The sequence below is a fragment of the Pimephales promelas genome, chromosome 2 (assembly GCF_988280905.1).
Source record: "Pimephales promelas chromosome 2, fPimPro1.hap1.1, whole genome shotgun sequence".
NCBI lineage: Eukaryota > Metazoa > Chordata > Actinopteri > Cypriniformes > Leuciscidae > Pimephales > Pimephales promelas.
The window spans coordinates 4,153,337-4,178,070 of record NC_142770.1 but is presented as its reverse complement, the minus strand read 5'-3'; the positions used below and the strand labels follow the sequence as shown (position 1 = coordinate 4,178,070).

The 24,734-nt window shown below is 38.4% G+C and overlaps 1 protein-coding gene across 1 annotated transcript; it reads left to right on the top strand.

Annotated features, from left to right (window-relative positions):
- Nucleotides 1-4,913: 4,913 nt before the first annotated feature.
- On the top strand, nt 4,914-20,577 carry LOC120487983 (uncharacterized). The gene is made up of 7 exons (XM_089119057.1): nt 4,914-5,005; nt 6,835-7,255; nt 11,113-11,195; nt 11,376-11,711; nt 15,345-15,494; nt 18,642-18,800; nt 19,421-20,577. Exons 1-7 carry the CDS (start codon nt 4,942-4,944, stop codon nt 19,474-19,476), a joined length of 1,269 nt encoding a protein of 422 aa, XP_088975183.1. The 5' UTR covers nt 4,914-4,941; the 3' UTR covers nt 19,477-20,577.
- Nucleotides 20,578-24,734: the final 4,157 nt, after the last annotated feature.

Sequence of the window (24,734 nt, the reverse complement as noted above, 5' to 3'; positions counted from 1 at the left end):
TTGCTTGCTGCTCTTCTCACCATCAAATGACAAGCGTTTATATCCACTTGCTTTGTTTTTGTTTAGTCTGCATTTCTCACCATCAAAAGGCAGCAGATGCATAAATACACTTACTTTGTTTTTGTTTACTCCATGTAGTTTTGAGAGCTGAAGTGTATATTTTTATTTTCTCAGACGCATCAAGGTGAGTTCTCACACTCTCTCACACACTCACGCACACCCACACACACACACACTGTAATATGCTATTATACTCCATATAACTGCATGTAAAAGCCAGAAACTAAGCTTTTTTTTGCACAGGCCTGTCTAAAGGGTTAAATGGTTCCACCTGGTTATCAACAGTAAAAATTACAAATTTTACCTCTTCCCAACAGGGAAAACCATCAACAATCAAAAATGCATGATTTTATGGTGTCATGGCTTTGCAATCAAAAAATGTGGTTATAATGGAAGTCAATGGGGCAAAAACAGCCACGAACAGTAAATGAGGGAGAAAAAGTTAAAATCTGATGCTACACAAAAACTAACAATGCATCAAAACCAATGTTGTTTCTAATCTTTGACATGTCCAAGACTGTGATAAAAGGTGAAAAAAAATCCAGTCCACAATCATATTTTATATTGAAAATAAGTCATTTTCTGTGTTTTTTTTCCCAAATCAGTGACATCATTTATGAATTTGGCAATTAAAGAGTTAAAATCCTGAAATTTTTTTAAACATTTAGTAGTTTTGATCAGGACTGAGGTCGGTTAATAGATTTATGCAAAAAAAATTGAAAAAAATATTTATCTGATACATTTTTACAGCAGTTTAAAGTAGTGGCTTTTTTCAGCCACGAACATAACGAAAGGGTAGTGAATTTGCCCAGAGTGTACTGTTGAGTTTTTGAAAAATTTCAAAGCATTTTCCCAAAATATGTGTCAAAATAAGATTTGTCACCAAAAATCATTCCATTTGCTGAAACAAAGAAAAAGTTACGGCCAAATTAAGACTAAAAAATACCCCTTAGTGGCTGAAAAAAGCCACAACAGCACATAAGGGTTAAAATGGACCCAGGATTCCTCTGTTTTTTGCAACATTAATTTGAAAAGTATTGAATCTGAGATGAGGAAATGACCTGTGATTTAAAAGCAGTGGTAGACTTCCTCTCTTAGTCTTCATTAATTTAGTTTATATTAACTACAGAAATTTCTGTTGTCTTCCATGACCCCAAACCCAACCCAACCCAACCCAACATATATTACATTATAAGCAATATAAATGTGTATAACTTACCACCACACAAACAGAAAAAGACCAGCATGTGAAACATTTTCTTCAATAGCTCAGTGAAAGGTCTGACCATTTAATGCTGTCCGAAAAATCATTTAAAACAAACACAATGGAACAGGTTACTGGTGTGTGAATCCTCCCCCAACAGTTTGACGACCCTCCTAGTTCACACACACACACACACACACACACACACACACACACACACTGATGGCATGTTGTGTTTATCTTCATAGACTAGGCTATATGTATATGCTATTTTGTCTCTTATTAAGACTTAAGAATGTTCTTAATATCTAATATATTCATTGTTATCAATTAACATTGACAGTTTTTTTAAGGTTATGTCCGACTAACCAGTGGAGGGTGTCATATTGTGTAAATCTACCAAAAATTTTTAAATAAAGATTATTAGTTTCAAAATTGTATATTCATCTAGCTAATTGTTGGGTTTGACCAAAAAAAATGAATTAAATCAAAACAGTCTACTGTCTCATTTTAACATTTCACAGACGTCTTAGTTCACTTCTAGTTCATCATGAGTCAATCTGAAACCGTGGTGTGTTTTCTCCAGAAGTGATGTGGGTTAAAAAAACCAAAAAAAAAAAAAACCTGTTGGACGGACATACGTCATTTGCGTGCAGTAGGGGTTTAATCTTCAACTAGTCTCAGCCTCAGACGTCACGCCCACGGAACATTGGCTAAACGTCTGATGCATATGGTACACTTAACTGGAAACACTTCAGGAATGTCGAAGTCGTCATCTGATTGGATTTCCGGGGGGCGTCAGTGTCGCGTTTATTTTCGGTCCACCGGGAAACAAAGCGCAGAAGTGTGATTGCGGAAGAAAAACTGTTGTGTTTATGAGTGACAATGAGCATTAATCAAGATCAGCTAAACGTAGTTGTATGTCCCCTCCTATCGATTATGGAAGATCAAGTGAAGTGCTTAATTGCGAAGGGGATATCAGCCGCGTTTGTGGGCAAACATGAAACAACAGACGCTGACATCGCAGCTGGCCGAGATTCAGTATTCATATATAGGGCGCACACTGGATTATAAGGTGCATAAGATACTGCAGAGTCAAACGTTTGACTGCGAGTATTCAATGTGCGGCGGCTCGCTGACAGCTAATGTTACAGCTGGCTGTTTTGAATGAGACGAGCCGGTTACTGTGAACGGGGAGCGCTTTATGAACATAACTGTGACGCACGAGCAGCGCAGGGGACAGTGTGTCTGAGTGTGCGCTCGTGAGCACGTGATTTACACACATAACCTGATTTATACGAGGTTGAACTGGCCGTGTGACAAAGCGGGCATAAGATGGACATGAGCGCAAGTTCGTGGGTGAATTTAATAACGCGGACCGTTGTTAACGAGCGCCTCCGGTGACTGCTGCTGACTGACTTGTTGCACGCCGGTCTTTTGTTGTGGGGACATTTCCACGCCCCGAAACGTGACGCTGAATAAAACGAACTGTAATTGGTTGTTTGACATGTCGGTCAAACGGCCTTATGGGCGGGCCTTGGCCAAAGAAAGCTGCTATAATTTCCAGACCTTCAGCCGTCAGTCTGAAGGTCTGGCTACGCGAGACTAATCTTCAACTGGCTGGCAGCTGCCAGTCGCTGCCAGTGGCTGACTGGCAGCTGCCAGTGGTTGTCTGTCAGTCTAGTTTCAGAAACCATTGATTTTTGACAGTTTTGTGTTTTGTGTTCCTCCCTTTCTAGCTCATTTATTATGTATCTGTTGAAATTATTGTTATTAGTAGTAGGATCGCAATTTAATAGTCAAATGGCCGTGATCCGACTGGCAGCTTGCAGACGCTGCTGGACTCATCCAGCCAGCCGCTGCTGATCAGCGAATATAACGCGTTGCCTGACACTCTCGCTAAAAGGAAATAAATTGTTTTCTTATTATGAATATAATGTCATGCCTTTATTCTTGTGTATGATTGGTGTTTTTGGGTACTGTTGTCGCAATTAAACCAGTCAAATGGCCGTGATCCGACTGGCAGCTTACAGACGCTCATCCAGTCAGCCGAGTCTGAGACTGCGAGTCTAACGCGTCGCCTGACACTCTCTCTAAAAGGAAATAAATTGTTTTCTTATTATGAATATAATGTCATGCCTTTATTCTTGTATATGATTGGTATTTTGGGGCCGTTTATCCCGATTAAACCAGTCAAATGGCTGTGGGCACATTATACATTATACATTATTCATAATAAGAAAACAATTTATTTCCTTTTAGCGAGAGTGTCAGGCAACACGTTATATTCGCTGATCAGCAGCGGCTGGCTGGATGAGTCCAGCAGCGTCTGCAAGCTGCCAGTCTGATCACGGCCATTTGATTATTAAATTGGGATCCTACTACTAATAACAATAATTTCAACAGATACATAATAAATGAGCTATAAAGGGAGGAACACAAAACACAAAAACTGTCAAAAATCAATGGTTTCTGAAACTTGCCAAAGGCAGACTGACAGACAACCACTGGCAGCTGCCAGTCAGTCACGTGACCTGCCAGTGGCAGCTCCTGCCAGCCAGTTGAAGATTGAACCCCCACTCATTGCGTGACAGGGGCATTCGGTGTAAGCATACATTTGTGTTAGTGACGGGCATGTTCATCTGCTTTTATGAACCTGATCACATTCACAGAACAGTTAAAGTCAAATAAAAACTTTGTTTGACAGAGGTAATTTAATATAAGCTTAAACATAATGGCAGTCTGTATTATCACTACTGCTTAATAGCCTAATGTTTAAATGAATCCAGATAACTAGTAGGCTATGCCTCTTGCAATTTTCTCTCCATATATTTTTACGGGAACTTAACCAAAACTGTTTTTAACTGCCGCATTTTTTACAATCTTATGCAAAATAATCTTATCCTGTTCCGGAACTTATGCATAAAACACGCCCAGTTATATGGGCTTCCTCATAACTCTTCTCCTATGGCTTTTCCTCTTCGCTATAACGCTCTCTTTTTCCAGGTAACAGGATAAAGATCTTGGTGCACGTCAATCAAAGTTAGACGTCGTAAACTTTGGAGTGACACTCGATAGATCAAGAACATTCCAATAGTCTAAGCCGGTATCCCCGTCCTTCTTCCATTCATCCTTCTCATCCTACGAGCTGAGACTCGAGGAAAGGAAGCGAGGGTAAGAAAATAAGAAATAAGCGCCCAAAGTGTCAAAAACAGTAAAAAAAAAACAATAGACACATTTTACAAAAACACAGACGGAGCTCTTGTTTCCCATTATAGCTGTAGCTGTATGCTACTGCATTTTTATAAACACCGTCTCCACTTAGCTCGAGATAGGATATTATCCAATTGTCTTACAAATATTTTAGTTTATAAATTAAACGGATTTGAAACAAAAATCGGTTAATCGGTTAACTGTGTGAATCTCCAAAAGAGTCTTTCACGCGCACTTCCATGTTGCGCGCGCATGGGCGTGCGTGTTTTCTTATCCTTAAGATAAGAAATCCTTATATCTTAAGCCTATTTGAGATTAAAATATAATATATAATTTTGTAGGTGTTGTTTACGTGACGTTTAAATATTGAGGACCGCCCATTACAAAGTACAAAACTTAACTCTTTCAGGATTTTCCTTTCACTTGTAAAATACAATCAGGGAGGCAGGAATACATTTTTTTTCATGAGAACAAGTGAAATGAACTTTATTTTTATTTTGATCTCAGCGAGTATTTTGCTCGACCATGGTAAGAATTTTTTTTTTTGTTAAATCTCTTTACTTGATAACGAAATAATATAGGCCTATATTATTAATTTATTTGAATCAATTTGAGTTTAATTTAACTCGAAATAAATTGTTTGTATTTTGTATTTCTCTTTTCCCCCTATAAGAGAAAAAGCTTGACCATCTCCAGCTTGGTTAGAGTTGATCAACTAGACGTATTAATTGGTAGTGTTATGTCGATGAAGAATGTGTTGAGTACATAGAATTAAGTGTTTCTGAGGGTGTGGAGACAGAGTGGTTTAAAAAATGAATTAAAAAAAATTATAAATAAATAATATGGCCAAATATATTAAAAATGGGTATATAAATCCTTAGGTTAAGTGATTTTAAAACTTCATCTGAAAAGTTTCATTCATATACTCTCTCCGTTATATACAGGCCTATATAATATTAATCTAATATACGCTATACCTTAAATGTAAATGTGGCACCAAAGGAGTGGTTTTCGTTATTTTGGACTATAAAGGATTATAAAGGAGGTGGATAAGGATTTCCAGAGGCCACTGGACACCTGACCCTTCATAAGACTGACCCTGGGAATTTCACCCAGGAAAATAATGGCCCAAAGGACACAGGTTCGTTCCTACAAGGAAACAACGGAGACGTGAATATAAAGAAAATAGCAATAATACTTTATGTAAATGAAGTGTTATTAACTAAGTTCGGGAGGAACTCTTACAGATAATTAACTCAAGTGGACAGCACTCAGCAATCAATGATAAGAGGGTCTAAAAACACTACATACGGGGTTCGGGCTGAACTCCGAACTCGGAGCCCTCCCTCCGGACAGCACACCAAATACGCATTAAATCTTACTCCCTCAAAATTATATGTAAGTGTGAACTCATGAAATAGACACACACTCATTTCCGGCACGCGCTGGAACTGATCTCTCACGAGTGTACGTCACTCATTGTTTACACAGATTTCAGAAGTGTTACCCTTCACTGCGAAGATCTAAACATATTTAGATAAACAGGAAATTGCAATGGAAGACGAATTCGTTATATCAACAGACAACGTCGATATTTTTTCCCAACCGCGCAAGAGATCACTTCTCCTGCTTGCGCAGAACGAAGCGCCCGCGGCCTCAGATCACTTGGAGGACGTGGCTGTGATTACAAGAGGTAAAACGATATAAATACTGTTCGTTTTCTCACACAAACCGCTCGTTTCGTGTCTTAGGCCATCAATGTGTACTTACATTTACGAGTCATTAAATCATGTTTAATATGGACTTCTCTGTGCATGCTCTTTGAGGTGGTGACCATAGACGTCCATTATATGAGAGATAGACAAGAACGGTTTGACCTAAAAATATCAAAATTGAAAATACTGTGGAAACAAAGACACCTACATCTTGCATGCCCTTGAGGTAAGATAAAACATACCAAAAATTAATTTCAAAGTGAACTTTTAACACTAAGCTATTTCTCACATGGGCACGCGGTCGTTGCCACTTCCAACGATGAACAAATACACTCAAAACAACTTGTCAATTCCTGACAGTTCATTTACACAATGATATGTAGCCTACAACACAAACCCCACAAACGCACTGTCTTCCAGTTGAAACAGTGCAGGGGTGGCCGAACAAAATATCACACGGATCTCACAATCTCCCGATGTCAAGGTCACTCGATGTTGGCTGGTGTACGACGCAAATGATGATGCGAGACGGAACGTCGCGGCAATGCGCAACAAGAAAAGTGTTCAAGATAAGATAAAAAAAAATGTCTCTACACAAGTTTGGTTTATAATGCCATATTTATAACTTCAATTCTTCTCCAGGTGTTGGTGTTGGATCAGATGAAGTGTCAGTGTCAGTGATGGAGGGAGATTCAGTCACTCTATACACTGGTGTTGAAAGAGACCAACAAGAGAAGATTAAATGGTATTTTAATGACACTCGTATAGCTCAAATTAATGGAGATCTCAGTTGTATCTGTACAGATGTTCAGTGTAATAAAGGCACCGAGAGATTCAGAGACAGACTGAAGCTGGATCATCAGACTGGATCTCTGACCATCATGAACATCACAGGCACAGACTCAGGAGAATATGAGCTAAAAATCATCAGCATCAGAAACAATGATATGACCTTTAATGTTTCTGTCCATGGTGAGTTGTTTACTGAATGTTTGAAATCAGGTTACATATGTTCAGATCATTGTGTTAAGAAGCTTAAATATACTTTTCTTTACAATTTCCTGCATCATTAATCAGTTCAGTTTGATTAGAAATGTTTTAAATGAATGAATTCCTTTCTTATCATCTGCATCTACTATTTCATACTCATTGTTCCCTTTTGAGGGAACTCACCAGCGTCATGTGCTGAGGATATGGTGATGCGGCTTTTGTATTTGTCCTAAGTTGGAGAAAAGCATGCTTCCTTCTCAGAGGAACTAGTGTTGTAATGTACAGACATTGCATCTGACATAGGGCTGGGCGATATGGCCAAAAAATCATATCTCGATATTTTTTGGTCAAATGGCGATATACGATATATATCTCGGTACTTTCTACGTTTTCTATTTAGATAAAGAAAATCTTTATATTGAATATATATATATATATATATATATATATATATATATATATATATTCACATTCGGCCCAATGATACCCTACAAACAATGTTGATATTGAAGGATATGGAAACAAATATAATATAGGCTATGCAATATATTATGTGCAAAAAGCTTTTGTTTTTATATTGACTAAAAGCTAAACTAAAAATGAAATTAAAAACAAAAGCCCAAACTAATTATATTAGCCTGCATTTGATTACCCCATTATAATCACTTTCACTTTCATTAAAAATATATACTTGTAGGTTTAAAATTCCACATATGGCACATTTATTTTCTCCAACAACAAATATTTTAGCAATATGTTTATTTTAGTCAGAATTATTGCGTACTACGTAGTACTATTCACGCGCATGCGCGCGCCGGCGCTCGTTCAAGGAAGCATGAATTTTAGCGGAGATTCACTTGCAGAAGCTCGTCCTCTTCTGACATGGACATATTTGTTGTGAAATGGACATATTTGCTTTACTTTCTAACATTTACAGATGGAGAATATACATGTGAAATGTAAGTTGAGCACTGAGGAAAGCACCACATCTCAAACGCATTAAACAGCGCAAGTATATCTGTCAGTCAGCAACAGTGTCTGTCAGAGCAGGGCGGCAAGCTGCCTTAAACTTGTTAACTATATCAAAGTGATTTTGACGCAATTAATATAAGCTTGTGTCATGTTTAGGACAAATTGTACTACGTAGCCTAGCTACTTTCACTGCAGCAGCTCACACTGCAACCTCCGCTATTTTTCAGATGTGCTCATATCAAACTACTGTATCGATATAAACGGTATTGCCTCATTCCATATCGTTTCAAAAAATATAACGATACATTGTACAAACTCGATATATCGCCCAGCCCTAATCTGACACATTTCCCATCAAAGCCCTGCATACAATGAGCTATGGAAGCTTAAGACTCATTCCACGGGCCAACTATTGGTCTGACACGAAGCACAAAATTTTCTGTGGCCACTTAAAAGGAAGATATCTGCCAGGTGTGGAGGAAGGAGCATTGACAGACACAGTGGGTGTGGTGTCAGGCCTCGGTGAGGCGTTTACTAACATAAAAATAAAATGTAAAAAATTGGGATAACGTGTCAATGGGGAAAAAGTGTCTAAAATAGATAGGGGGTATGGTGTCCTCGTTGTGCTGGGGCAGGTAGTGCTCGGATGGGTTTGTCCAGGTAAAGTGGGCAGGGTCCCGGTGGCTCCAGCGCCTCATCTTCCCAAGGGAAAGATGAGAAAGAAAGGCCGTTCTTCAGCCTGATGGCATGCAGTGACACGTAGTACTGTCAAAAGTACCGATTTCGGTGCAAAGTCGATACTGAAATTGAAAAAAATTGACAGCGGAGTCGTAAACACCTCAGAATGGCCGTTATACTCACACGGTCAACAAAAATGTCTGTGATTGGCTACAAGGATTAGCTCTTCAAAAACATGTTGTTAATATACATCAAGTTCTCTCTTCATCAAGTGCTTACACAAATATAAACTTGAGTGTTTGAAAGTAGGACCAGTCCGCTGATAGATGCCTGGGTGTGCATTCAAAAGCTTCCGCTGCCGAAAATAAATAAATAAAAATAAATGTTTTAAACACTTCCGTGTGCTCTCAAACGCTCCCTTGCATTGATCATTCTAGCCAATCACAGACAAATCCTTTGAGCGTGTGAACACAATGGCCAATCAGAGGTAATTAGCGGGCGATTTGGTACCAAAGTTAGTACTTTTGACAACACTACATGTGCATCCCTGCACGGACATATGGGTACTGCAACTCATGGCTTGGAGCGTGGGAATATCTCTCCTCTCGCCACCTGGACCTGCAACAACACCAACATACATGCACGCGGGAAAAAGAAACCGATTTCCTGAAGAAAGGCACACTTGGCATTTACCAGTGATGGCAACAAGGCCCAATTTGATTCAGCTGTGCCTCTTTGCACACCATGAGTCCTGGTTGTTACAACGCCCCTTCTCTCTCTTAATTTGCATTTACACGTAGCATTAACATGAGACCACTGATCCGATCAAGCAGATCCGATCATAAGCCAATCAAGGCACGGTGCGTTTACACCTGTCCACATCAATTGTCTTCTGTATCCGGATAACAGTTCGGGTTTCACATTCCCGAGGAGAAAAAAAAAAGATTAAAAAAGGATGGCTCCGGTGCAAAGTCAACCCTTTGGGAATGGGTTTTCTTTTAAAAACCAAATCACGCAAAACGAGGAAGATGAATGCCTACAAATCACCTGTGAATGCAGACATGATGGCTGAATCACTGAGATCCGATCACAATGCGTCCTTGACCACCTCAGAACCTGGACACGAGGATAACATTCTGCACTTACACTGGTCTTTTCAAAGTGTATGTGGACAACATCCGGATACCGGTCGCAAGTGTAAAGGCAGCCTTACACCTACTCCAGTCGTGAGCCTGACTATGAGTGGTGATTTAAGGGTGACTTTGAGGTGATAATACAGGGGAGGCAGCCGTTCCGTCACACAGGTCGTAAGTCCCCAGCTCCGGTGAGCCTTTCCTTTCTTCCGGACCTGCACACTGAGGTGATGGGTTTGTGGAAGCGCCCTTACTTTGCTAGCATAGTCCCTTTTGTTTAAATTCATGTTATGTGATTATTGTGTGGATGTGTGCGCAGGGTTATGGACAAATGCCTCAGGTTAAAGAGAATTTAGCAAGCAGTCTCTCCCCGAGGATATTTTTGTCACATCCAAGCCATGCCAGATAACATCTAGGTTAGATGAATGAATGCTTGAATTAATTAATTAATTAATGAACCAGGCTGACCTACTCAAAGGCTGAACCAGGCTGACCTTGACCAGGGTGAGGGTATATCCTCAGAGGCATCGAACGATCCATTGCGCAATGGTAGTGGCGGATTGGCATTTGTGGCTTAAGGTGGGATGAGTCATATTTGAAATATGCTATTTGGATGTTAGTCGGGCCGACACAACAACGAATGTTTAGCCAAGAAGAAGAAATCACTGGAAAATGAAGTGTCTGGGCAAGAGCTTTATGATCCGCAATAATATTAGGAAAGCTGTCTGAAGAGGGAAGGGCCGAAAACAGACACAGAGGTTGCTTTAAATTGCTGCACACGTGAGTAACACTGCGTTTGAGTTTCATGACTCACGTGTGTCCGGAGCTGCTGTGCTGTTGGCAACTAATAACCAACTCTTGTTTGTAATTACTGTTGTCTAGTGTACGTTCAGTTTTTGTGCTTCCTTGTCATTCGTTCATCATGAAGCATCGTTAAGCATTATTCTGTTGCGCTTCTGCTATGATAAACAGTCATCCTCTCTTGTATTGCGAGTGTAACGGAGGCCAGCTGCAGCGCATTTCAAAAATGACTTACCCCTCCTTTAAGGAAAGAGAAAAGACCTTCCTCCTTGATGCCCTAGTCTCGCCTTCCAGATTTGAGACAGTGATGGAGAAGTTCAGGGTATGTATTTCTCCCCATGTCCAGGCTCCTACAAAGTTTGCAGTTCCATCTCCGAGAACGAGTTGCTCTTGGCTCTTCGGGGAGTAGGGGGAAGATGTGCCGCATTGGTAGGAAGTTGTAATCAGAACTGAGGGCTTTGATTTCAGATTGAAGGATGGGAAAGACAGGCGAAATTGATACTAAAACTGAAATTGGACTAAAATTATCTGTTCACTTTTTATTTAGCAATCAAATGAATGTCTCAAAATCCAGAATTTTAAAATGCAGAATTTTTAAATGTGTTTCAGCGGTTCCTGATGCAGTGATGGATACAATTAAGAGAAAGTCAGTGAAGAAGGGAAAATCTGTCACTTTCGATTCTGGTGAAATAAGAAAACCAAAAGATTTGATGACGTGGTATTTTAATGGCACTTTTATTGCTAAAATCACTGGAGATCCCAGTAAAACCTGTACAGATGTTCAGTGTAATGAAAGTACTGAGAGATTCAGAGACAGACTGAAGCTGGATCATCAGACTGGATCTCTGACCATCATGAACATCACAGACACAGACTGTGGAGAATATGAATTACAGATTATCAGCAACAGATGCAGAATCATAAAGAGCTTTGTTGCTCTCATTGGTTAGTATAATTCAGTCATTAATGTCTCACTTCTAGACCTATCAGGTCAGTGTCATATTCACAGACTATGATTTGTAGCAAAATATTTTTGTGTTAGGGAAAAACATGGGCCTATATTTATTTTCCCCTAACTAGAATCAAGTAATGTTCAAAAGTTTGGAAACAATGTTTTTGAAAGTGTTATGCGCATCAAATGCTTACATTACTTTTTCTGGATTTATTGATGAATAAAAAGTTACAAAAGACCAGCATTTATTAAAAATTTAAATCTTTTCTAACAATAGAAATCTGCATCACTGTTTATCAATTTAACATCCTGGCTAAAAAAAAAAGTATTACTTTATTTTTCAAAAAAAATAAATAAAAAATAAAATAAATACATTACTGACCCCAAACTTTTAAATTGTAGTGTGTACTGTTACAAAAGATTTGTCAATGATATTTCATTGAAAAACATTAAAGTGAATGTTTCCAAACCTTTGATCAGTACTGTATATCTCCATGATGTCATGAAATGTATAACTAATTTTTAAATATTGGATTTTTTATATTTCTTATAACTAACATTTATTATTCTTGCAGGAACAACATTCATATGCTTTTGAGTCTTAAATGTTTCCAAAACCTTTGGTTGAAAACTCATGACTGAGTGTGTAAAAATAACAAATAGGGAAATTAAACTAGACAGGTGTCTAGGTTTGAAACAATGAAGTAATCAAGAAAACAGACTTTGGTCTAGCAACAGGTTTGCATATAAAGAACCAATCAAGTTGTAAGAAAATTAGGTAATGTATGAATTAAGTAATGGCAATTTTGCCAATCTCTTATTTTATAAATACGGTTGTATTCTTTTTGCTGGTGGGATTTTCTCAAAAATTCTCATATTCAAAGACATTATTTGGAGTCTGTCTAGTAAATGATGTTAGCGGAGTAAGTTAGTTGTTTGCTCGGAAAGTGGTTTGATGACTCACTTATTGACAGGAACAATAAAGCCAGTGCGGAAAAGCAGATGGAGGAATGGCTGAGGAGGATTGAAAAATCAGGACTCCCCAGAAAGTTTAAAGCTTGGCTCTATCAGCACGAGCTGTTGCCAAGACTCATGTGGCTGTTGACTCTGTGTATGAGGTCCCAATGACATGCATTGAAGGAATGGAGAGGAAGATCAATAAGTACCTCCGAAAATGGTTGGGGATCTCTCCAAGCTTCGCTACAGTAGGCCTCTATATAAGGTCAGGGCAGCTCCAACTTCATCTTAAAGGTTGAGGAATTCAAAGTTAGTTGTAATGACAGAGACTCACAGGATGAACAAGTCAGACATGCAGGTGTCATTACAAGATCAGGTCGCAAGTGGGCAGCTCATTCAACTGTTGCACGAGCTGAAAGCATGTTGAAGCTACGGGATATCATTGGTGTTCCATGCACCGGAAGACAGGGCCTTGGAACCTCCCATTTCCAACAGTGGAGGAAGGCAGGAACCAGTGAAAGAAGAGCCATGATGATTCAAGAGGAGGCATGGAACCTGGAAGAGGAAGGACAAAGGTCAAAGACAGTGGACCTAGCTTCCCAAGGATCCTGGACCAAATGGGATCTTCCCAAGAGGAAAATCACCTGGGCGGACTTAGGGAGACTGGAGCCGTTCCACATCTCCTTCCTGCTGAGATCAGTTTGACACACTGCCAACCCCAACAAACTTGCACAAGTGGGGAATGAGAGATGACCCATCGTGCAAGCTTTGTAGGGAGAGGGGCACCATGCCACACATCCTGTCCGGTTGTAAAAAAGCACTCACCCATGGAAGGTACAGGTGGCGCCACGACAGGGTGCTCATGACACTTGCTAACACCTTAGAGCAGGAGAGGAAAAAGAAACGCCTACCACCTCGGAAAACATCAATGCAGTTTGTAAGGGAGGGGAAAAAGCCACCAACCACAGTAATAAGAAGAACAAGTCTTCTACAAAAGGCCCAATCATGGGAAATGAAGGTCGACCTGGGAGGAAGACTGCAGTTCCCCCAGTTTGTCCAGACAAGCCTGAGGCCGGATGTGGTACTGTGGTCTAAAGAGGGAAAAAAAGATTATCCTTATAGAACTTACAGTCCCATGGGGAGAGGGGTGTGAACAGGCCTTTGAACGGAAGAGCACCAAATACCAAAACCTTCTGCATGACTGCAGGGGGAAAGGCTGGCAGGCTTGGCTGTTCCCGGTCGAGGTCAGATTCCCTGCTCAGTCCATATGGAGAATGCTCACAGCCATTGGAATGACAGGGAAAGAGAGGAAGGCAGCAGCTCGCAGGATGGGGGAGGCAGCGGAAAGAGCCTCTTGCTGGTTATGGAGAAGGAGGGAGGAGTTGAGCTGGAAGTCTGGAGGAGAAGATGGGCAGTGATTTGGCCACCACTGCTGACCTACCATCGGGAGGGTGTTGCGGACAAGGGTTGAAACATCCAATGAACGATGGGTACCGCCTGATGACATCAACCCCTCCTGGCCAAGGCTAGATTCACTTAATGTGAATTTAGTTGAGTAACATTTCCGAATGTATTTGTAATTCAGGTAGCTTACTGGATCCAAATTTGAAGCCGGTTGTCGACTGTAGACACAGAGCTAGTATAAAGATTGTTGGGTGTCGATTGGAGACGCCCCAGATATAGATTATAAGTGTTGAGACGCTTGGATATTGATTAGAGACGCCCCAGATATAGATATTAAGTGTTGAGATGCTTGGATGTTGATTGGAGACACCCCAGATGTAGATATTCCAGTGTTTTCCCTACCATTGTTTTAGGGGGGCGGACAAAATGCTGACTAAATCCAGTCATTAAAAAAGGATTTTACTGTATATTTGAGGAATAAATAGAAAGCGGTTCAGTACACTTGAAATAAAAATCGCGATATAGACTAGTGTGTGTGAATATTAAACCACAAATACTATTTAAACACGAATCCTGTTCGTATGAATCGCATGTTCCATGTGAATGAATAGTGCAGCCCAGAGCCGTTAAATATGAATATGTTTTTCAACAACTCTGGTGCAGCCGACGCGCAGATTTATTTACCACACACACACACACACACACACACACACACACACACACATACACTGAAGACACACGTGTGACACTTGCGCAGTTTTTTTGCCTATATATTGCCATATAAATTATGAATTTTTGAAACAAAACTGAATTTAAGGAATAATCCATGTTTTAATTTTAACGCTCATAAAGCTCATTGTGCAGCACATTATTTGACAAAAAGTTTGATAAAATTAGTGTTTTATGGCTTAATTTTTTTACCAGCAAAACAAAGAAGTAGTTTGAATTTTTTCATATATCTATATATTTAAAAAAAAATAATAATAATACATGATTTGAATTATTATACACTCTTTTTGATGACCCCCCTCCCCCCCAAAAAAAATCTTAGGGGAAAAACTGTATTCTATATCTCTTCATTTTTTGTTTAACTAGTGAATTTTATTTGAATACATTTTAAATTGGTTGCTATTTTGTACTGCTTATCTTTTACAAGTATTACCATTGTGTAAAAAAAGTGCTAGATAAATAACTTACCTTGCTTTGATGTTTAAATTTGTTGTATAGAGGTCAGAGTTATGACTTTATGCTTCTATTCATTGCAGATTCACATGTGAAAATTCCAATACTGAATCAACCTTCAGGTGGTTTAGGCCAAATTGAAATCCTTTTTCTTACATACGTGTTGCTACTACCAGTTGTGGTCTTAATGATTTACTATCTCTATAGGAAATATAAAAGAAAAAGACTAAAATGTAAGTAACAATTTCATTTTCATAATCATTTTTCAAAGATGCATGCTTTGCAGGATTTTGTGTTAGTCATGTAAACACATTCCATCCAAAGTTTCGACTTTAGCCTAACGCAGAATTGTAATATTGCATAAAATATTTGCTATTAAACACTGTTTCCATCCTAAGAGTCAAAGAGAACAAAACTGTTACTTCCTGATAAACTAGTACCAAATATCACTAAGAAAATGTACAGTAAGTAGCTGGAAGCCACTAAAAGTGGCTTTTTACGAAAAGAAGTTGTGGAAAAGTGTGGAAACGAACAACGAACATGGTCATGGTTGTCGGCCCAGATCTGATACATGTGGAATCCATGTGTACCAGATGTGGGCCGGATCTGGGTCAATACTATGTTGCTTTCTGGGGATTGGCCAGTCACAATATTCCCAGATCAGCTTTACTGTTAATGACCATCACCAGGTCATCATCAAACCATCCCTGTGCAGACTGATTGGCATAAGACATTAAAGTATGGTGAAAGTGATTCGAAAGCATGTGGCTGCCTCTGCTCATAATCATTCTCGTGCTTTGATGTGATGCCATATTGGTGCTTTTCCACTGCATGGTACGGTACGGTACGGCTTGCTTCGGCTCGCTTTAAATGGTACCACCCAGGGCCTGAAATTAACTTTTTCGGCCACCGGCCACTGTGGCAGGTGGATTTAAAAATTCACCTGCCACAGAGACTTTTTACCAGCCACTTTTTTTTTTTTTTTTTTTGCCTCATATTTTGCCTCAGCCAAAAAATGGCTGGTAAAAAGAACAATATTGTGAAATTTCTGGGTTTTTTTCCTTCACCTTTATAGAAAGGTGAAAAAACGGGAATTTCACAATATTGTTCTTTCACTTGTAAGAATACACATTTAAGTTCTGTCAAGTAATAATAATAACTCTAAGAACATACATATAAAAAAAAAATCGTTTTATTCATTGATTTTGACACTCACACAATATAGCCTAGTATAGGCTATAGTATATACTCAACACAGGCAGACCTACCGCAGCTCGTATGTAAACAAATCACACGCGGCTGTGTTGATGGATGATTTAGTCACGTAGACAGATCCTGACAGCTTTTAGTTACAGCGTTCAGGAACCGTTAACTATGAACTAAATTAATATTGTTATTACTGGTAAAGTTACCGGGTACCGGATATTTTCTCACTGGTTCCATCCCAACTCCCAACACACATCTGTGCAACTCTCATTGTACTGTAGGCTACATCAGCGTTACATTATCTCATCCCATCTCACCAACAGTTTAATACTCGCACATCCAAACGTAGTCAGAAAAGGGCCTCGTCTTCTTCTGATCGCATGAACGTTACGAAACAACAGTTGCTGTCATAAATCAGCCGCTTTACGAACCTTGCCATTGCCGCCAATTGTCCACTTTGTATTAAAATGTCTTCTTTTACTTTTCTTTTTCTCATCCTCATATTTTTGTTGGTTGTTTGTTTCAGCTGGCCTCTTTACCCCAGTAATGTGCCGCCACATTTTAGCTAAAGTCAAACGCAATGGCAGACTTAGTTGAAATTTAAAAATCCGAATCACTCAATTCTCATTGGCTACCTGCCAATCTGGCAGGTAGATTGACAGTGTTACCCGCCAATAGAAAAATTCACCCGCATTTGGCAGGTGGTCGGGTGTTAATTTCAGGCCCTGGTACCACCACTGTTGAGGTTCCAAGCATACCGTACCGATACGGTATGGTAGAAAGAATTTTCAGGACATCAGACCACCGCTATAGCCACCGCTGTAGCACCTGTTTTAAAACTACTTGCTTGAAGTAAAAAGCAAGAAAGAAAATTTCCAAAAAATAAATAACTAAATCGTGGTTAGTGGACAAAGTGCAAACGATCCTCTCGTTGGTTGCCGAGGAGAGGATAAACTATAACGATCACAATATAATCCCATCCACTTTGAAGCGGTACTAAGCAAACCGAGCTAAAGCGAACCGTGCCATGCTGTGTCGAGACGTATCACGCAGTGAAAAAGCGAAGTGAGCCGAACCGTGCCACGTCGAACCGTACCTGCAGTAGGAAAGTGCCATTACACTGATCGGTCTGCGCAGGGCCGCTTCTCGAATACGCCTAGCAATACGGTATAATGACTAGGGTTGGGTATCGTTTAAATTTGAACGATTCTGATTCCGATTCCTTGTTTCGATTCCGGTTCCTAACGATTCTCGATTCCGATTCTTTTAAGATGCAGGGTCAAAAAAGTTAAGCTAACCTTGCTAACCAACGGCCTTTCTGAAGGAAATAATCCTTTCTGAAGGAAATACTCCTTCTGTAAAAATACTCCTTTTGTCACAAATTTTGCATTTTGCCGAGATTTCGTTATTTTTAGAAAAGTGAAGCCACAATTTGGATCGCCGACGTAAGGTACTCATGTTCGACTCGCGTGGTTATGCAAACACTTCCGGTAGACGCTTCTTCGTTGGTGTTGTTCAGCGGTTTCTTCTTCCGGTCGGCGGACTGTGAATATCGAAACTAGGAATCGAAATTTTAACTTTTGAACGATTCCGGGAAAAACGAAAAGTTAGTCTCGGTTCCAATCGATACTCGATTCTCGATACCCAACCCTAATAATGACTCATCTGGGTATTTAAGGCCGGCGTATATTTCATGTGTTTAAAATTACACACTCGCTTTCCTTTAATTCAAACACAGCTGGTGCCATCTTGCACCTCAGTTATCGACTATGTTGAAGTAATCAGAGAAAATTTGTTATTTTGATAAGATTATGAAGTAGCACATCAACAAATTTTAAACAAAAGATGTTGTGCACAGATAAATTATTTACAATAGGCCTACTTTACATAAAAAATAGAATTTTATTGTTTTTTGATTTCGTAGAGACTATTCATGGAGACTGTAGTAATATTGTTGAAGTGGTAGTCTCGTTGCTTGAAGGACTGTAAATGATTATAAGATAATTCTTGAAGCATCAGATCATGTGTTTGTTCATGTTCCCTTGTGGTGTGAGTGTGAATGTGATTCAGTGTGAAGGGTTTAGATATAAATCAGAGAGCCAGGGACGTATTTGGAGCAAATGATCAGGGTTGGTTTAGTAATACATATTTTTTTCTTGGTACTGATGTGGCAGCTGACGGAGAATCTTACGATCTTGAAAATGATACTGAAATACAGAGAGACGCTCAAAAACATATGGAGATAAAACTCGAGGACTACATACTGTTTAAACCTTCAGAATCAACAGAAAAGGAAAAAAACGAATTGGAGTTACTCAGGGTTTCTGTCTCTGGTGAGTAAATCTTTCAGTGCAACAGATTCTTAAATCAACACCGTGTGTCACAAACTGCTCAGAAACACTAAGATTAAGGATCCAAATGCAGCATTTATTAAAGCATAATCCAATGAAGTAGTGTCAGTACTATAAGTTTATAAAAGTAGTAGATTAATCATGTGACTGTAGATGTGTGTGTCAAAAAGAACATCCTTATTTCTGTTAATCAGCCAGTGTCATATATATATATATATGATTGTAAATAGATAATAGTGTTGCATCTGACTTCAGAATTTGTTATTGCTGATTTAATGTCTACATCCACAGACATCTTTTACCGTAGTGTCACTTCTTGTTTTAGTTTCTCTTAGCATAAAACACAGAATTAAAAGCAATTATTTGCAGTATGAAAAACATGTGAACTTAAAATCATATGTTAATTTCCAATAATCTTTAATAGCAACCTGAAAAAAAGAAAAAAAGAAACGCATTGATTTCAGATGTTTTTTAAAATATATATTTATATTTTATTAACTCCTCATATGTTTTTTTGTCTTTACTCATTACTGTACATGCAAAAACATTGTTCCTTTTCTTATGTCTTTTTTTATTTTACTGTCTTATGCGTTTTCTTTTAGGTTACACTGCAAACAGAAAAAAATATTCAGATGAGACACATTCGTTTACCGAATAGCCTTTCATCAGCTTCCGCATAAAGAGACATTAACATATTTGACCATCCAGGGTCAAATTCAACATTTCTCCATTTACTGCAGAAGAAATCTGCAAGTTTACATTATTTAATGTATTTATTTTGCTTTTGAGTTATGTTGATGAATTTGACTTTTTTTACAGAAAGTGGAATAACATTTGATCATTTAGTTTTGTAAAGGACTGTTACTTAACACTATTGGAAATATTTCTGTTTTAAAACATAAAGCCGAGCCAGTGGATATCACACAAGCAGTATGTGTGCTTTGCGCTAGAGTTACGCCGGTGAAGAAGTCTTTAATCTCACTACAGCAAGTGAAAGTTTACTTCCGGTGGCCATTACCGATCCACCGACTGATCTATAATAATGACTGGATGTTGCCTCTTCATGACATTATAGACATTATATAGACCCAGCCAGTTTTGTCCATGGTTTCCATGGTGGCCCTACATGGGTTTGCCCAGATGAAATGAACACTGCTGAGTGTGCACACAACAGGCTGTTAAATGTAACACTGAATCAGTGTTGGAGTTAATGAGACAATTAATTGATTGAATAATGATTGAGCATTATTGATGAACACCTGATTTTAATAAGCAGAATCACTAAAGAAAAGAGAAACATAAGAACTACTTCCAGCTAAAGCCTCAAATGAAATCAACTGAAAATAAAACACAAAATCTCTCAAGATCTGATTAAATCTGAGTAGTGATGGGCAGATCGAGGCTTTGTGAAGCAATGAAACAGTTGAAGCAAATGTGCTATATTGTTTCCAGGCTTCGAATCAATCCGACACCCCTCTCCATGGTGACACCTAGTGGTCAATTGCAGGTGTTGATCTGAAACAAACTTTACAACATTTACAACGTTTTTTTATTATTGTATTTTTTAAATGTATGATGCTTGTAACCTGTAGTCTCTTCACATTGCATAATGTTATTTTGGTAATGAAAAATTAATATTAATAAAACAAATCAAGCCACAATGTCTCACTTTCTTAAAGATTTTTATTTAAAAATATTAATTTATCTTCTGTTCTTTCTATTAATCTGTCTATATTGTGCACACAGAATGCCTATTCTTAACGTCTTGTGCTGTTTTATGAAGGCATTTTATGAAAGCCATATAATGGTTTCGATTTTAGTTCATTGGCAAAATATAAGACAATATATATATATGTGTGTGTGTGTGTGTGTGTGTCTGTATCTATATGTATGGGGGAGGGGGTGTTTTAAGCAAAAACAGGCCTGTCACGAACAGCTACAGCGGCGTAGAGCGCATAGTTCTTTAAAGAAGATGTGCTCGGCCTCGAGTTCGAGCCTTGCTTTTGACGAACACATGACATGAGATGTTCAGAAGGTATTTTTCAATGGAAGCTTTTCTGATCGTAAGCAGTTGTCATGTGGTGTTCCTCAGGGCAGTTGTTTGGGTCCATTGTTATTTTCAGTGTTTGTTAATGATATGTCATATGCTGTTTCAAGAGCAGATGTTGTACTTTATGCAGACGATGCTACAATGTTTTACGCAGCATCTACAATAAACGAAATACATTGCACCTTGCAGAATGAACTTAATGCCATTACAAATTGGGTGAAACTTAATAAATTAGCTCTCAATATAGCTAAAACTAAATGTATAGTTTTTGGTACTAAACGTATGCTTGGCGAGTCTTGCAACTTAAATCTTATTGTTGACACATCTGTGGTAGAGCAGGTGAGTCAGACTAAACTATTGGGTGTGAAGCTGGATAGTCAGCTCTCCTGGGCTGATCAGATTGATCATATTGTGTCCAAAATGGCTAAAGGTATTGCTTTTTCCAGGAGATGTTCAGTATATTGTCCACCAGCAGTCATGAAAACAGTTGTCCAGTCTTTAGTCCTGTCACATTTGGGGTACTGCCCAGTAATTTGGTCCAGTGCTGCAAAGGGACATCTGAAAAAATTACAAATCGTTCAGAATAGAGCCGCAAGAGTAGCACTTGGTTGCTCTTTTCGCTCTAGTGTGGATAAAATGCATACCCGTTTGGGCTGGCTAAAAGTGGAGGACAAACTTAATATAAGTCTTCTCTGTTATATGCACAATGCTCTATTTAAAAACAACCCAAGATCTTTTGTAGACAAACTGATTTTTAGTGGATATTGTCACAGACATGTTACGCGTCAGGTGAGCTCAGGTGTGTTAGTGGTTCCATCTGCAAGGTCCAATTGTATGGCAAGAACTGTTTTATCTAGAGCATCATCTGCTTGGAATAAACTGGATTTAAGAACAAGGCATATATCAAACATATATAATTTTAAGAAGACTCTAAAACAGATTACAATTAATAGTATTACATCAGTTAATTTGTGACTGTCTATATGTACTGATATTATCAAATGCTGTATGAGTGTGTATATGCAGATAAATGTGTACATGCGGTAATGTTATATTTATGTATGTTATATTTGTGTATTTTAATTGTATATAAGTTTTAGTACGCTTATGGGCCCCAGGAAGACTAGCAACCACATTGTGGAAGCTAATGGGGATCCAAATAAATAAATAAAAATAAATGTAAAAAGTATAAACTAACATCGTCTCTAGCGTTATATTTTGCCAATGAACTAAAATCGAAACCATTATATGGGTTTCTGCCTTCATAAAACAGCACAAGACTTTAAGAATAGGCATTCTGTGTGCACTTTGCTCACGCGATCCTTCCCAACCGACCTATCAATCAAACCCTGATTCGGCGGAGCACTCCACCTGATGAAACACTTAGAAGCTTCATTTAGCCTTTGTCACTTGACTGTTGGTGTTTTGAATCACGCTTCCGATCAGTGTTTCGAATCATTAATGCTTCGGGATCTCGCAAAGCTTCGGAACGTCTGTTTCGCGCCAGCCATCCCTAAATCTGAGCATTACCAGCTTCACTTATTACCAACCAGATTTACTTTATTTCTGGTAGAAGTCTACAGAAGTTCTTGTTGAAAATTAACTGAGGTTAAGATGTTTATTATTTATTGAAAATAAAGTTTGATGTCACCATTCTAATTGTTACCCGCATCAGGGTTGGGAAGCCTGAATGGGTAAGTTGAATGAACCACTTTTGCCGGCTTGGTGTCTGTAGAAAAATAAGCACGCGCTGTGAGACAGGAGTACTGGCTGCAATCCCCGGCAAAGTTTAATTAACTCCTAATTTTCTTATCTCTCAATGTATTCACAACATTAACATCTTTGCTTTTACATAAAACACTTGTTTCTCTAACCCAACACATTCCATTAAACAAATAAATGTTTAGATTACATTTTCAATAGAAGTTTTTCCAAAAAGTTACTTTTGTCTGTATTTGTTCTGGAACACATTATAATCACAATACATTGACCTGCTATAATGTTTTTAACATCACCACGAACATTAATTCCAGATTCACATCGTCACATAAATGAATCTCGTATTCAGTTTCACATAACCGCATGTTGTACATAAAAGTCGCCATTTTGGCTCTAACTCACGCGGGCCGCCATTTTGGCTCGAGACAACTCTAGATGCTAATGTACAATTAACTCGCTTAAACGTTACCATCCAATCACAATACACATATAAAATACATTAGAAACATTCCTAAACTCTTTCCACGTGAGTATTTTATCTAACTTCACCTCAATTTCACATATTTATCACTTGTGTGCAATCAGACCATTTCACAAGATGTAAACACTGGTCCAGAAGCACTTCCTGTTTCAGTTTGTAACTGTTTTCTTTATTTCACATGTAAAGAAAACATCTTAAAGATGTTTGTTTAACTTTTTGATTCAGTTTTAAATGTGCTGTTGGTTGTATTTTATCCCAGCTTTTATGTAGTGTTAAAAAACTGAAACAGGAAGTGCTTCTGGACCAGTGTTGTTTACATCTTGTGAAATGCATGCGTTAATCAAACTAACAGTCTTTTCAGTAACACATCAATCAACATGTTTGAAACACAGTATTTAACATCAGTTTTGACCAATTTATGAATCGTTTTTTGCTCACCTGTAGAAAAATAAGCACGCGCTGTGAGAGTACTGGCTGCAATCTCCGGCAAAGTTTAATTAGCCTAACTCTGAAGCAACCGGAGCAGTACCTTCACGTAACAGCGCTAACGCCCTCTACAGGAGACAATAATAACAGCAACCTTTTCTTTACATACCCCAAAGATAATGATGAATTGAACCAACCATTAACAATTGTAAAAGCCCCAGATTTATTAATAACACACATTTTTTTAAAGGGGTCTTTTTTTACTCCTTTTTATTTTAACCTATATACAAACGTTTCAACCTACTACATAGTGATCAGTGTTGGCCTTAGTTGAGCTTTTGACCTTTTCACATTAGCTTCTCTCTGCTCAGATGTATCTGATTGTTATGTTGAGAACAGTAAAAGAAAATACAATCAGATGTTGTGAACTGATTGATGAGTAGAATGTAATCATGTAGTGGCTTAACTCACAAATATTGTGTGTGAGTTTTAAACAGGTGATATGTTATTAATTTTGTTGTATTATTGTGATTCAATAGCAAGAGAACCAGCACATTTTTTATCAAACGTTTTTTTTTTTAAACGACATTTACACATTTTGAATATGAATACATACATTTTAGATAACACTTTATTTTGATGGTCCCTTTTGATCATTCTGTTGACTATGAAACTTTTCAACTACACGTCAACTAACTTGCATTAGAATATTAGTAGACTGTCTGCTTAATATAATGCGATTATATAGTTCTGTAAAAGCACTTTGGTCAACTTTGTTTTTTAAAGTGCTTAACAAATAAAGTTGGATTGGAATACCTGCAAGCTCTTTATTGTGATGGCCCTCCAACAGACATTATACTGACTGTAAGTAACATTGCTCCTACATGTATTCTAACCTAACCCTATCAGTCACTCCACTAATACTCTAATAAGAGTTACACATGTAAGGCAGGTGCCAGTAAGTCTGGGCTAACCCGCGAGAAAGCAAAAGACTCTCCTGAGAATTAACATTTGATTGAATCCCTTTCACTAGATAGGCATTAGAATACTGTGATGATGAATGTCATTGTGCCACATTTACTTCACATGTATACCTTACCTTTAAAAGGCTTTTTGAATTAGTTCTGCCCATATTTGCTCAGCCCTACACATTTTACAATTCTACTAGTGTGGGTCGTCAGTGAAAGGACTGAAATCGCTCAGATTTCATTTAAAATATATCTTGATCTATGATCTAAAG

Coding starts and splice junctions, on each gene's coding strand:
- LOC120487983 (XM_089119057.1), top strand. CDS start 4,942: ATGAGAACAAGTGAAATGAACTTTATTTTTATTTTGATCTCAGCGAGT. Junction 7,256..11,112: donor ACTTTTCTTTACAATTTCCT/GCATCATTAATC, acceptor CCCCATGTCCAG/GCTCCTACAAAGTTTGCAGT. Junction 15,495..18,641: donor TAAAAGAAAAAGACTAAAAT/GTAAGTAACAAT, acceptor CTGATGTGGCAG/CTGACGGAGAATCTTACGAT.